This window comes from Ailuropoda melanoleuca, chromosome 17, assembly GCF_002007445.2.
Source record: "Ailuropoda melanoleuca isolate Jingjing chromosome 17, ASM200744v2, whole genome shotgun sequence".
NCBI lineage: Eukaryota > Metazoa > Chordata > Mammalia > Carnivora > Ursidae > Ailuropoda > Ailuropoda melanoleuca.
The window spans coordinates 11,568,109-11,584,086 of NC_048234.1; the positions used below are offsets into that span (position 1 = coordinate 11,568,109).

At 45.1% G+C, this 15,978-nt stretch overlaps 1 protein-coding gene across 3 annotated transcripts in view; it reads right to left on the bottom strand.

Moving 5' to 3' along the window:
- The window catches only part of PRPSAP2 (phosphoribosyl pyrophosphate synthetase associated protein 2), a 47,834-nt gene that overhangs the window by 22,264 nt on the left and 9,592 nt on the right, over window positions 1-15,978 (bottom strand). For all 3 annotated transcript variants that reach the window (XM_034646930.1, XM_034646928.1, XM_034646929.1), the window contains 3 exons: window positions 12,329-12,501; window positions 10,058-10,173; window positions 624-679 (listed from right to left, as the gene is read on the bottom strand). In XM_034646930.1, coding sequence (XP_034502821.1) covers window positions 624-679; window positions 10,058-10,173; window positions 12,329-12,501 — 345 coding nt within the window. The remainder of the gene's footprint in view (window positions 1-623; window positions 680-10,057; window positions 10,174-12,328; window positions 12,502-15,978) is intronic.

Below are 15,978 nucleotides of genomic sequence, written 5' to 3' on the forward strand. Positions count from 1 at the left end.
ACGGACCCAGTGAGTAAAGCCATTCAATCACGGGACATAATTTTAAAAGAGCTTTTTTCAGGGCGCCTGGGTGGTTCAGTCGGTTAGGGATCTGACTCTCGATTTCGGCTCAGATCATGATCACAGGGTCATGAGATCGAGCCCCACACTGGGCTCTGCGCTGGGCATGGACCCTGCTTAAGATTCTCTTTCTCCCTCCCTCCCTATCTAAAAAAAGGAAAAAAGGGGGGGAGCTTTTTAAGGAAAAAGCCTTTCTTCCTAGGTTTGTTTTCGTTCTCTCCCTTTCCAAAAAAGTGGCTTCTCCAGAAAACATGGGTATATGAAATCCTCTCAACCCCAAACCACTCTAAATATGGCATTACTGATTCATCATTACTCCAGCTTACATGTAACTCTCAGCACTGCCCTATTTGTATGCCTCTGGGTGTTTTTGTCCTGTAAAATGTCACTTTTTAACACATACCAATACGTGGCCTCTCAGCTGGATACAATTCTGTTAATAAATTACTGAGTTCTTGCAATAAAAGGCAATAAACAACTACAAAGTATATTCATTGGTGTTGTAAACACCATGGATTTGAAACACCTTGTATTTGAAGGAGTAGTCCCAAGTTCCCGCCTACCTCTTGGCTGAGGCTGGAGATTTGGCCACGATCACTGCATTCCTGTAATCCGGGATCTGTGACAGACAAGAGGTCGGGGATTACTCCCAGGTCTCCGTGAGGCTATTCACACCAATACCCAACAGTCGATAAAAAAGAACATTCCCAGACTCAAAAATGTGATCTGGTCACTTGAAAGTTTTCCAAAAAGAGAAAAAGTTCAAAGCAAATTTCCCCTTTGGAAAATGAAGAAACTCCTACCTACAAAAAAGTACTATCAAGGTATGAGCCCCATAGATTGAAGACAAAAAGAGTAGGTTAACTGCTGATTAGTTCATATCCATGTGCTGGCGAATACTGACAATGGGGGCATAAAGACATTTTTATCAAGTCAACAGGAAGTCCTCTCACAAATCCCCATTGCATGCAATTTCCCAATGCCAGGATAATACACATCCAACTGAATCCAAGGTAACTGTCCAATTCGGAATCAGGGCCGTCCATACAGAGGATTCCCAGGTCTCCATCACGGAATATTGAAGAAACCAATTTGTTAAAGGATAATCACGATGGCGGGGTTTTATAAAGATATGAAGAACCCTTACGAAAATAACTAAAATATCAGTCTACTTTGGAGTCTTTTACTGTTGAGCAATTGAAGTGATCTGTGCTAGTGATGAAAACTGAAGATGGACCCACTAGCAACTTCTAAGAGTTTAGAAGATGGAACTCTTTTTTTAGGCTGTGCAGTGATTTGTTTCTGACTTCATCCTGGCCCTATTTTCAGATTATGTTCTGGACATTTAAACACTTCACTAAATTATATGACTTCATTCAATATATCCTCATTGCTTTTTTTCTCACAATTATGCTAGATCAATCATTTTCCACGTAAGCATTAATAACCTTTAGCACCTCATATGATGCCTAGTACTCGGGAAGCACTAAATAATACTTAGTGAATGAACAAAAAACTGATTAATTTGAAGACAGCTCTAATACAGATGTACCTAGCATAACCACATGAATCGGACATCTTTAGAGGAGAGCCTAATTCATCCGATGCTATCGGGGACTAAAGTAGCAAAAAATATTCTCATTTAGGTGCTTTCTTTATTTGCACTGGATGTCTTTCTAAACTGTGTTATGTACTTGTCTCACCAAATATCATCAAACAGCACCAAACCAAGCCGAGAGAAGAAGTAACAACAAAGGAAAACAGTTAATAAAGCAAATAAAAGGAGGCTTTAAAAGAAAGGACTCTTTGGGGAGCCTGGGTGGCGTAGCTGGTTGAGTGCCCGACTCTTGGTTTCAGCTCAGGTCGTGATCTCAGGGTCGTGAGATCGAGCCGCACATCGGCTACATGCTGAGTACGGAGCCTGCTTGAGTTTCTCTCTCCCTCTCCCTCTGCCCCTCCCTGCCACGTTCTCTCTCTAAAATAAATACATAAATCTTTAAAGAAAAGAAAAGAAAGGTCTATTTTTTCCTCAGGAGCTAAGATGGGAAATCATAAACATAAAGAAAGAACAACTTGCTAAGAAAAAGAACCAGAAAGAAATCTAGGAATTGGGAATCATTACAGTCCAAGTAAGAAGCTCGGTAGCCGGCTGCCGGAGCGGCAGGAGGGACACAGACGAAGGCCAAGCCTGGGAGACCTTGAGGGATTTTCCCACAATGCTGTACGTAAGGATGCAAAACTTGAAAAAAAAAGTTAAACAACAGAGACTAGATCCAAAATTTTCAACATCTAACAGTTCCCAAAGGAAAGGATGAGAAAAGAGCAGGGATGAGACACTGAAATTACAGGGAGAGAAACCGCCCAGAGAACGGCAGGGCCCCAATGAGTATCCACCAAGCTGACTGGAGACAGGGTCTACTCACACGCATGATGCTGAAATTTCAAAACCACAGCAGAACAATGCAACAGCACTTTAGATGGGGGGGATTCCAGCCCGCCCCTAAAAAACATACACTAGACGCTCGATCACACTAGAAATCGAGAAAGGGAAAAATTCAAATAACATAGCATTGCTTTGGTCATTCAATCTGCAAAATGAAGAGCAGAGAGAAACAGAGACTATCACATGTACTGTTGGTGGGAGTATACACGAATACAGCCCCTTTGGAAAACCGCCATTTTTCATATCTGTTAAAATATTAAATTTTCAGAAAATTGCAATTTTTGCAATATCTATTAAGGTATTAAAAACAGATACTTTTCGGGGCGCCTGGGTGGCACAGCGGTTAAGCGTCTGCCTTCGGCTCAGGGCGTGATCCCGGTGTTATGGGATCGAGCCCCACATCAGGCTCTTCTGCTATGAGCCTGCTTCTTCCTCTCCCACTCCCCCTGCTTGTGTTCCCTCTCTCGCTGGCTGTCTCTATCTCTGTCAAATAAATAAAATCTTTAAAAAAAAAAAAGATTTTATAAAAACAGATACTTTTCAATCAAGCAATTCCACTTTCTAAGATTTTTTCAGAAAAACGTGAGTAATCAGCCAATAAGTACAAGAATTTTCGATGAAGTTTTACTTATAATTTCTTTTTTAAAGTAATCTCTACACCTGATGTGGGGCTCGAACTCGCAACTTGAGACCAAGAGTTGAATGCTCTACCCATTGAGCCAGCCAGGTGTTCCTTATGATAAATTTTTAAAATCAAGTATTTCACTTAAAAGAGTGAAAAATTACGCGGCACCTGCATGGCTCAGTGGGTTAAGCATCTGCCTTCGGCTCAGGTCACGATCCAGGGGTCCTGGGATTAAGCCCACGTCAGGCTCCCCGCTCAGAGGGGAGCCTGCTTCTCCCTCTCCGTCTGTCCCTCCCCCCGTTTGTGTACGCTCTCTCTCTCTCTCTCAAATAAATAAATAAAATCTTTTTTTTCTTTAAGATTTTTATTTATTTATTTATTTGACAGAGAGACAGCGAGAGAGGGAACACAAGCAGGGGGAGTGGGAGAGGGAGAAAGGCTTCCCGCTGAGCAGGGAGCCCACTGTGGGGCTCGATCCCAGGACCCCGAGACCTTGACCTGAGCCAAAGGCAGACGCCCAACGACTGAACCACCCAGGCGCCCCAATAAATAAAATCTTAATTTTAAAAAAAAAGTGAAAAATTAAAACAACCTAATATCTAATCAAGAAGAAAATGGTTGAGGGGCGCCTGGGTGGCACAGCGGTTGAGCGTCTGCCTTCGGCTCAGGGCGTGATCCCAGCGTTATGGGATCGAGCCCCACATCAGGCTCTTCTGCTGTGAGCCTGCTTCTTCCTCTCCCACTCCCCCTGCTTGTGTTCCCTCTCTCGCTGGCTGTCTCTATCTCTGTCGAATAAATAAATAAATAAATCTATTTAAAAAAAAAAGAAAAAAAAAGAAAATGGTTGAAAAACACTGTGGCTCATTTAAACTTGTGCTTTAAACATTTAAACATGCAGCTATTTAAACTTCATTAAACTTAAAGAAGATGACTGGGCTCTCCATTCACACTAGCCACATGTGACAAGCGGCTGCCACGCCACTAGAACATTTTCAAGATCACGGAAAGTTCTTTTTTTTTTAAAGATTTTATTTATTTATTCGACAGAGATAGAGACAGCCAGCGAGAGAGGGAACACAAGCAGGGGGAGTGGGAGAGGAAGAAGCAGGCTCATAGCAGAGGAGCCTGATGTGGGGCTCGATCCCAGAACGCTGGGATCACGCCCTGAGCCGAAGGCAGTTGCTTAACCGCTGTGCCACCCAGGCGCCCCCGGAAAGTTCTACTGGACATCACTGAACTAAACTGAGGACTATTATGTAGCAGCTGTAAAGAAAGCAATAAGCCTACATAGTTCCCCACGGAAAGTCCTCCACATACCAGCACAGCAAAGACAAGAAGTTGCAGAACAAGGCAAACAGTATGGCAACTGTTTTTTTTAAAAAACCATCCACAGATCAGGGGCGCCTGTCTGGCTCAGTGGGAAGAGCATGTGACTCTTGATCTCGGGGTCATAACTTCGAGCCCCACACTGGGGATAGAACTTACTTAAAAAAAAAAAAAAAAAAAGGAAAAGCACTCACAAATCAACATCTGTTAACTATGCAGACAAAGAGGCAAATACAAAGAGAAAGGTCTGAGAGGACACAGGACACAAGGCAAGCTGCAAACAAAGGTTACCCCTGCAGAGGGGCCCAGGAGCAGGCTGGGGGCCCAGGGAAGCCAGGGCTTTACCACTATGGTCAGAATGACTACAGACACACATGCAAGTCCCAACACTGCCACTGTCAATGTAAAGTTTCATTTTTCAGTTGTTAGGAGATATCAAGTGGAGGGGAAAACACACCACATGTCATGCAACTCTGGTAATTTTCCCCTGAAGCATTAAGGGAAAACATCATCAGGGCCACCGTGGAACCCCAAGGAATCAAACTGCCCTCCACCCCACGCTCCCTTGCTATATACACCCCTACCCTCGTCCCTGGTTTCTCAGTCCCTGCCGTATCTCGTTTCTGTGATGACAGTGGCTTGATACAAAGACACCAAGAAGGACACAGAGGGGAAAAAAAAACCAAAAGTAACTCGAGAATCAGAAACAAGATAACTCTAGAAGCTCCTATTTATTTTTAAAGATTTTATTTATTTATTTGAAAGAGAGAGAGAGAGAACAAGCAGGGGGAGGAGCAGGCAGAGGGAGAAGTAGGCTCCCCACTGAGCAGGGAGCCCAATGTGGGGCTCAATCCCAGGACCCTGAGATCATGACCTGAGCTGAAGACAATTGCTTAACTAACTGAGCCACCCAGCACCCGAAGAAGCTCCTATTAAAAAATTAATGGGATGGGATCTACACCATAGAAATATACCTGTAGCCCCCCCTCTTCATCATTTCCCTAAAAAATCCTGGTGCAGATGGGGACGCCTGGGTGGCTCAGTTGGTTAAGCGTCCAACTCTTGGTTTTGGCTCAGGTCATAATCTCACAGGTCATAGGATTGAGCCCCACTCCTTGCTTAGGGAGCCTGCTTGAAGATTGTCTCCCCCTGCCCCTACCCTCCCACACCCGTGCATGCGTGTGTGCTCTCTCTCTAAAATAACTAAATAAATCATTTTTTAAAAAGAAAGAAAGATACTTGTAGTCCTCCTCTTCAACATTTCCTTAAAAAATGCTGGTGCAGGGCGCCTGGGTGGCTCGGTGGGTTAAGTGTCTGCCTTCAGCTCAGGTCATGATCTTCGGGTCCTGGGATGGAGCCCTGCGTCCAGCTCCATGCTTAACGGGGAGTCTGCTTCTCCCTCTCCCTCTGCCCCTTCCCACCACCCCCCACTGCCCCCTGGTTCATATGCTCTCTCTCTCCCTCTCTCGCTCAAATAAATAAAATCTTTTTTAAAAAATCCCAGAGCAGACCAATGATTTCTAGAATTGTCACTGTAACATTCAGTCATTTTTTTAAAACATGCGCTGTATTTAATCAATACCCAGACACACGCACCACAGTGCAACTGTGGGCAGGAGAAACTGCCAGACTCCCAGGTGAGAGCACCAAAGCTGCAAGGCAGTGAGCATCCAATTTTCCGGACATGCCTTCCAACTCTGGCAGAAAGCATGTAAATTCCAGGGATGCCTCGAGAGAAACAGAGTGTGAGCCGTCCAATAGGAAGATGTCAGCATCACTCCTGCAGAACAGGGTCACTAAGTGACATGAAGGCACCGTGTCACACTGTAATCCAGAGTGTTTTCTTCTTTCCTGACCATCTAAATAACGTAAACCTTAATTGACAGCATCTTCGATTCAGTACAATATGGTACTAAAACAAGTACACTATAAAAGGCAAAATGAACAAAAGTCCTTTCGAACAGTGAGCTCCCATATGGTATTTCAGTTTTGATAGCGTGCTTTAATTTATATTTATGAATGAAGGACAGAGAATCTTAAAACTACCATGTTCGGCGTTATCACCGCTAGCTTGCCATCAAAAACAAAGAACTATTTTCCTCGTCTGCTGAACCACGGATGGTATAACCCTGAGAGTTCAACCCTGAGAGTTCAATCCTTTCCAACAGTGAAGCCTAAAATGGGATTTTTCAGGTGGAAGGCAGCCTTGTACAGAGGCAGAAGCTTACAATAAGGGGCCACGGCTAGGGACGCTCAAGGAGCTTCAAATCTGGCCTCCGGACCAGCACCGGGGGCCGCAGCCCGGACTCAGCAGGCCAACGGGTGCCTCCCAAGAGGCACTCCTGCCATTTACGCCTCAATACGTCAGCATATAACGTGCCTGGTACCTTGAATGGACACATCCTAAAACCTCACAAGATGTAAACATTAGTCTATACAAGTCTACACCGGCTGCTCTATTTCTTTTAAAACTCTAGGTTCCTTCATGTGGATAGTTCTTATATGGACCATGTTCTCCCACATACCCAAGTCTCATCTTCTGGTGCCTCTCTCTGTCTGGACCCTACTTTCCTGCCCCGTCAACACACTTGCTGTTGCTCTCCCATCCTTTCTCTCTCTCCCTCTATCAGGAATCACATTCAGGTAAATTCTACTCCATATTGTTTCCTGAACTTTTTATACTTTGTATGTTTCTTGTGTGTAACTTTAAAGAAAACAGACTATAGTTTAGTCTTTCAAAAATACTTAAAATTCATTTTCACTACTGAGGGCAAAGGTTAACTGTTTAAGGGTAGATACGTAGACCAATGTAATGAAACTAACGACTGGAAATAAACACAAACGTCTATACCCAATTTTTTTTTTTTACAAGGGTTTTTTTTTACAAAGCCATTCAACAGGGAAATAAGTCTTTTCAACAAATGGAGCTGGAACCACTAGATATCACATGCTAAAGAACAAAGTTAAACCCCTCCCTCACACCATAAACAAAAATTAACTCCAAATGGGTCAACCTAAATATAAGAACTAAAACTGTAAGACTCTCAGAAGAAAACACAGAAGTAAATCTTAATGACTCTGGATTTGATGTTTTCTTAGAGCAAAGCATGAGTAACAAAAGAAAAAAAAAAACACAGATAAACTGGACTTCTTCGAAGTTAGTATCTTTTGTGCATCAAAGGACAATATCTATCAAGAAAGTGAAAACACAAACTACAGAATGGTGGGAAATATTTACAAATCACATATCCAATAAGACTAGTGTCCAGTATGTAAATAAAGAACTCCTACAACTCCATAAAAAGATAAACGGCCCAATTAAAAAATGGGCAAAGAATCTGAACAAACATTTATCCAAAGAAGATAGACAGGTGCACCTGGCTGCCTCAGTTCGTAGAGCGTGTGGCTCTTGATCTTGGAGTCGTGAGTTTGAGCCCCACACCGGGTGCAGAGATTACTTAAATAAATTTTTTTTTAAAAACCACAAAGAAGACACACAAATGGCCGATAAACATATGAAAAGATGCTCAACATCATTAGTCATTAGGGGACTACAAATCAAAACCACAGTGGGATACCATTTATAACCAATAGAATGGCTATAATAAAAAAATAAATGTCAGTAAGGATGTGATTGTGAAGAAACCGAAAATTTTATACTCTCTTGGTTAGAATGTAAGTGCCGTAGCCACCCTGGCAAGTAGTTTGGCAGTTCCTCAAAATGTTAAATGCAGAATTACCATATAATCAAGTAATTCTAATGCTAAGTATGTATCAAAGAGACAAAGATACGTCCATAATAAGAGCGTATGTCCACTCAGAAACTTGTACACGAAGGTGCATAAAGCATTATTCACAACAGTCGAAAGATGGGAACGACCCAAATGTTCATCAATGCATGAATGAACAGGGGTACATACGTACAATGGAATATTACTCAGCCATCAAAAGGAATGAGGTCCTGATACTTGCTACCGCGTTCGTGAGCCTCAAAAGCATTAAGCTAAGTGAATGAGGCCAAACACAAAAGGTCGCTTATTGTACGATCCCCTGTATATGAAATGTCCGGCACAGGCAAATCCAGAGCCAGAAAGCACGTGAGTGGCTGCCAGGGAACTGGGGGAGGCAGGAATGGGGAGTGATTATGTAACGAATACAGGTGTTCTTCTGGAGTGACGACATTGCTCTAGACAGAGATGACAGATAGTGGACAGTACTGCATGACTAAATACCACCCAACTGTTTGTGTTAAACTGGTTAATTTCATGTTACCTGGATTTCATCCCAGTGGGGGGAAAAAAAACTGAATGTGTCTGCTTATCTAGACTCCTTAAGGAAAACTACACGGTAGAAACGGAGAGAGCTGTATGAAATCAATACTAACAAATGGCCAGAATCCAGAATAAAAACCAAAAAGCAGCCCACACATAAAACCAATGAAGAAGAAACAAAAGTGCATTAGGCGCCTTTCCACAGAACAGGAAAGCTACGAAGAGACGCTCAACTTCTCACGTCATCAGAGATCTACCCATCGAAGCGACACCAAGACACCACGGCATAGCCATTCAACTGGCGAAAACTGTAAATTCTCGTAATGTACGTATTGAAACAAGATGGAGCCAAAGACCATCCTGGATCCCTGCTGCTGGGAATGTAAGTTGGCATAAATGCTTTGGGAAAAATGAAACACACGCCGGGCCACAGGAGACACGGGAGACACAGACGAGTGCTCGCAGGAACACTACCACAACGGCAAAACTCTGATAGAACTGCACGGTGTTTCTCAGTGTCAAAATGGATGCGCTGTGACACACGACCTGGAGGAAACTTACTAATGTCACATCATTGGAAAAACTCCCCCCCAGATTACACAATGTGAGTTTTCTTTTACAAAGTTAAAAATATATATATTGTGTGTGTTTTTGTCTTTGAATGGTATCTCTGTGGGGATCTACATATGAGATAAGACCACATACAAAGAAATTAAGAGAAGGACGAGACTCAGGATGGTGGCTCCCTCGGGTGGGGGGTGGAGATTTGACAGAACAGGGACCACGTGAGTGGACGTCGGTTACGACACATCTAGTTTTCTTGCTGGGTGGTGGGATCACGGATGCTACCACAACAGACGGATGGACAGAGAGAGAGGCAAGGCAATGGCTATGCAAACGAGGGCCAGGTCCACGCACGGACCAGTGATGAGAGTCATGTGTCAAGATCACAACTAGCCCTATTCTAGATACCTGAGGCCCCAAAGGAAACCCAGCAATTTTAAGAGCTTAGCAAAAGAAAGAAATTACAGATTAAGACTTTTTAAATATACTGCATTACATTTATCAAAGTAAATAGTACTTTATTATTTTATTATTATTTTTTAAGTAGGTTCCACGTGAGGCTCCGTGGCCCAACACAGGGCTGGAACTCATGATCCTGAGATCAAGAGTCAGATGTTTAACCAACTGAGCCACCCGGGCACCCCAGGAAATAGTACTTTAAGCAGAACACACCAAGTTTTAGTTCTTTACAGACAGCCTAAGGAAATGGAAATGTATCTTTGCAACCTTAAGCAGAATGTTAAAATGCAGAAGTTTGAGCTGGCTCACCTCTTCTTGAATATACTGTAGTAAGAACGGAGAAGCTCTTAAATTATCAACAGGAATATTGAAGAAGCCTTGAATTTCCTTCTGGTGCAAATCCATAGTAATGAGATGAGTCAGACCTTTGGAAACAAAGCAGACACAAACACACGAATAGTTAAATAATCAGTCCCAGTGTATGAACGAAGCATATATAAAATACGACACTATATATAATAGCTATTAAAAAACTGCTCTCTCATCAAAAAGCCTCAGTATCTTTACTTCTCAGATTTTTTAGTTCAATGAGCCTGTGAGAGAACAGAAAATACATAGATAGTGGTCTCTGCCCCCGTCCCTGACACAGGGCTCCTAAAACTCCTGTATATTCCTAAGCAATAAGAGCGCTAGGAGGACCTTTTGTTCTGACGACGTGGCTCCAGCGGGCCCTTGGATGGGGAGACCAAGAAAGACCAAGCCGTGATTAGACGTTTGGAATCTTCACCCCCCATTCTGCAGAGAGGGGAGAGGGGCTGGAAATGGAGTCAGTAATTGAGGAGGCAGAGGCTTCAGGGAGCTGCCAGGCTGGAGGTGAACAGGTGGAGCTGCTGGGAGACTGGTGCATGTCGAGAGGTCACAGGCTCTGCAGGCCCCCCCCCACATCCTGCACCCTCTTATCTCTTCCGTCTGGATGTTCACCTGTATTCTTGATCAGACGCTTTTACGAGGAAGTGGCAAACAGTAAGTGAACAGTTCTCCTGAGATCTGTGGGCTGCTCTGGCAAAGTAATCGAATCCAAGGAGTGGGTCCTAGGAACCTCTGATTTACAGATTGGTCAGACGCACAGGTGACAACCTGGCCTTGCCGTTGGCATGAGGGAGGGGCCGTCTTGTGGGACTGAGCCCTTAACCTGTGGGATCTGACACTATCTTAGGGACTGAGCCCGTAACCTGTGAGATCTGATGCTATCTCCAGAATTTAGTTAAACTACAGGATACCTAGCTGGTGTCATGGAGAAATGCGAAGTGTAGGGAAAAACCCCTACACACTTGAGGACCGGAAGTGTCAGAAGTAACGTCTTCCATGTGTGAGCAGAAGAGACACATAGGAGGTGAAGGAGCTCTTCCCTACTCAGAAGGGACAGACTGGGTGGTTTTCTTACACTGAGATACATGATGTTCACATCAATTTATAGTCTTAAAATAGCAAGGATAATAGTAAGGAAGAAATGTCTCTGATAATTCTATTGGACCAAGTTACATCTCCTTGAAGTTTCCTTAGTAGGCAGAGCAAAGCCATATTAAGACAAATTAGTGTCTTAAGATCTTAAAACAAATACTGGTCTTAAGATATTAATACAAACTGCACAGGCCTATCTCTGGAGAAAATGAAGAACCTTCACCCCCACTGGCTCCTTAAAGGATACTTGAAATGATCACCAGGAAAGTTAAGGAAAATCCGACTGGAAAAGTTTTTAAAAAACAAAACTTGCCCAAAAGAGCAGGAAAGTCAATCTGGTGACCCAGGCAGGATCAAGACCAGAAGAAAAGAGCAGAATCTTTCTGGAAGGTTCGATGAGCTAGCCTGCTCTCTTCAGCCAGCTTTTAAAACTCTGAGGACTAACTTTTCAATAGGTTATACTGTTGAGGTGGCTGGGGTTCGGGTTCCATTAGATTTGGGTGTGTGGGGTTTTTCTTCCTTCTTCGGAATGCTACGGTAGAAACTTTATTCCACAGTTAGCATCTGTGTTCAAATGCAGTGATACGGGGGCTCTCTTGTCCTTTCCTCTCTGTTCCAGTGCTCTGGGATATGTGGTTTCTAGAGTCACATACACACACATGCATAGTAACAACTCTGAAGGTTATTTAAAAGCAAGGGGGAGACACTTAGGATGTGACCTGAAAATACATGACACAAAATAACACGTATGGTTGCAAAATATGCCAATTCATCCTGGATGAGACTAAAAGTTGCTGTCGTGTTAGAGTGCTTGGCTCCAAAAATGCCTTTTTACCCTTCAAAAACGGCTTTAATGCAATTTTAACTTGTCATTGCAATGTAACTTTTTCAACAAAGAATTTAGGGAAAAATAAGTCCTTCTCCTTAACTTTGTGTTTTAGAGGGTTGGGAACAGGAGAGAATTCTCTGCACTGCTTTCTCGTTATAAATTAGTTGTCTTAAAAAGGTCTTTTTTTTTCTGTTTAGCGTTCTAATTTAGTTAAGACAAGGGTTTACAATGTCTAAGGCAAACATCAAACGCCCAGGCCCTCAACAATGTCAAGGATCTGCCATTCTCACCAGCTTTGCACATCATCGAAGCCAGCAATTTGGACACAATGGAGCCCCTTTTTCTCATCTTGCACTGTTTGCTGTAAGGAAAGTAGGGAATCACGCCGATAATGCTTTTGGCACAAGAGGTCTTACACGCGTAAACCATTATCAGGAGCTCCATGATGGTGGTGTTCACATCCCTGCATTCCAAGAGAGAAAAGCCCAAAAGGGACATAAGACGTGATTATTAATATCGCTCTGTTCTCATTGTGCTACTCACGCCTCTACTGAGACCTAAGGCTTGAGACACAGAAAAGGGACAAACAAGTACCCACAGTCCCTCACAAGCCGATGACCCTACTTCCCTTTTCCCCGAAAGAAGAACGCAGTCAGAAGGGAGAGGCTCCACGGGCTCCCACCGCCAAGTGTAACGCACCCTACCAGTCGGCCTGCTCTCCGCCATGAGAGACGAACTTTGCACACCAAAGTTACTCTGCAATTAGCCCTGCGGATGACGCCCTAACCACCCCCCGACACCCCACTCCGCCCCACCCCCACCCCGGCTACTGGAACCAGCGATTCTCTCTTTCCTGCCTCCACCATCAGCTCGGTACACTCCCCCGGCTTGCACCCATCAGCCTAGAAACTCTGTTGTTCCATTAGAGATCACTGGTGGCCACTTTTCCCACTGCCCTATTTCTTTGCTCCCCTGTGTATACACCTCGAGTTGTCTACGCTCATGATCTCTCTCTCTCCCAAACACGTGCCAATCCAGGTTATCCGTGACCTCCACATGCCTAGATCCAAGGACAATTCTCCTCCTCCTCTCACCTGAGCTGTGGGCAGCAGCCCCCATGGCTGCTCGCCCTGCCTGACCCCCTGGCTTCTAGAACTTCTCGCTGTTCTCCTGTTCTGCCCTACTTGGCTTCTTTCGCTGGTTCCCCTTCTCCCCACCTTCCTGCCCAATACTCATTCATGTGCACCCCCTTCGGCCTCCCCTCATCCCTTGGGCTTCTTATCTAGTTTCACAGCTTTCTAGAAGCTGGAGACTCCAGGTCACAGCCCCCAGTCCAAGCTTCTCTTCTCAACTCCAGTCTGGCAAATCCAACCGCTCCCTGATGACAGTGCCACTCGATTGTCTGTTAAGACACCTCAACACTTAACACCCCCAACTGAACTGCTCTTTGCTCCCCAAAGCCTGCTTCATCATAAAACCTTTTCCATCGCGGCTGTTGGTGACACAACGCCTCCAGTTTACCAAGGACAGAAACAGAGGGGCCCTTCACCGCTCTCCCCTCCGGAAGGTTAGAGCATCTCACCGCTGCCAAGCCGCAGTGCTGTGCTGGGGCCGGGCCGGGCCGCGCTCCTGTCAAGCAAGTGACCGGAACGGCCTGCCACCGCAGACCTCCCTGCCCCTCGGCAGTCCCTCTGCAGCCCGCTCTCCACAGGGCGGCCAGCTGGATCCTCAGGCACAAGTCACATCAGGCACTCCGCTGCCCAAGACCCAGAAATGCTCTCCCATTTAGCCCACGGCCCCACAATGGCTCCCAAGGTCCCTTCATGATCTGCCCATCACCCCACCTCCCTGCTCTCCCCTCCTATGCGCCCCATCCCCCTCAGTCCAGCCACACTTGAAGCTTTGTCATCCTCCCTCCCGCCTGAGACCCTGCGCCCTAATGCTCTCTGGTGGTCACCTGGCTTACGTCCCCACCTTCTTCTAGTTTGGGGCAAATGTCACGTGTTCACTGAGGCCTGCCCCGCCTGCCCTCTCTCCACACCACCCCCCCCCACCATCACTCCCAATCCCCTGCTGGGCTGTTGAGGCTTTTTTCCGTAGCACTCATCATCTTCTCACAAACTAGACAACTACTTATTAGGTTAGCTGCATGTCTCAGAAAACAGACTCCATGAGGGACAAGGGTCTCTATCTGTTTTCACCATTCACACATCTCGCACACCTGGAACAGTGTCTGGCACACAGTAAACATTTGATCGATATTTGTTAATGAATGAATGAGTGAAGGGAGACACAGAACATGCAGGCGAATGGGTCCTCTGTTACTATCTGACCCGATGGCTGAGACTTTCAGGAAAGCATTGTCTGTGAAAGGGGAGGAGGGGACGACCCAAGAGTGGGTGCAAAGTTACGCCGAGGGTCCCAAGCCATGTTTGCCGGAGCGCCGCTGTTCTGGAAGCTACTCAAAGGGTTGCCAGCGCTAACCTCAAATCATGACCTTGTCTGAATGACTGGAGAAGTGGAGCTAAGGGACAGCATTTCCTTCATTTAAAACTTTTCTCGTACTTTTAGCGCCCACTGTTAGTCTGTCCTAAAATGAAACCTAAGATATATCTGATGACATCAAATCTCAACGTTAACTATTTCATAAAGACCCCTCTGGCCAGGCTCTCCACAACTGGCAAGACTAAGAATCCCTGAGTTCACAAAAGGTCACAGTTCGGAACAATGCAAAACGAGACATGCAGACAGTTTTCTCTACGGGAATAAGACACCAACAAGAGGCAGGGGCAGAATGATAAGTGTTGAAATAAGCCAAAAAGAAAGAAAAGGAGAGGGATGGAAGGACCTAGAAACAGGCAGGATTACATGAGCCACGCTGCCGAAGCCCTGAATCCTAAGTCCACTTTGGCCTTCAAGACCCACTTATCCCCTTGTGCACAGCAAGTGATGTCTGTGCATTTATCCAAATGGGTTCACACGTGTCTGTAAGGAGATAAAAGGACCGCAGACACCCAGGAGCCAGAAGCGAGTAAGTTGTTCTGTGCTCTGTGCTTTCCCCACCCCAGTGCCGGAAGGTGAAGGGCAGGTGCGGGCACAGGGGAGTTCCCCACTCTCCCCCTTCGGCTGGCTGGAGAAAGAGGACAGCGGTGGCAGAGGCTGCAAGAACTCAGTGCCTCCTAGCGCAAGTCGGCCAAGGATGCTAAGTGGCCCAGAGGAAATGACACAAGAGAACCTCAGCAAAGGCCAGTCACCCCTCCCTTCCTCAGCTCACACACGCTTCCAGGAGGGCCTGGGATGCAACGACAGGTCCCCTTCTACTCCTCTTTCCCGGAAGAGCCAGGTGGCTACGAGATTTCATCCCCATGAACCAAAGACCACGACAGATGTTGCAAATGTAGGTGAAAATATCTGTGTTCCGCGTCTAAATTCTCCTGAAACGTGGCTCCTCTTCCCTTTCTTTGGTATTTGTTATACGTATAAACGCAAATCTAACATACAGCAAAATTTACAATCTCTAAGCTAAAAAACAATGCCCTATACAAACTGATTTGCAGACATTATCAAAAACCACTCTGAGTGACGAACCTTCATATACGGCGGCAGGCAGGACATCTGTGGACAGAGCGGTCTTTGATCCAAAAAATGATGCAGCCAACCTCACTACACTGACTCTTCCACACCCAGCCCACACCGTTGTGACAATTTCCAGAACACACGTTTGCCAAACGTCACACCAGACAGGAGTACATATGCCTTCAATACATCCTTTTACCTTCTCTGCTCATCTGATCTACACAACAAAATAAAAACTGGTGATCATTTTTAAATTGCCTGCAGCCAAAGCTTTAATTGTAAGTAAGTAAACGGCTCTCCTCCTGCCTTCTTTGGGGTACTAGAAGAGTGTCCCTGTGAGTTTTATCAAATTTGGGCTATGCAG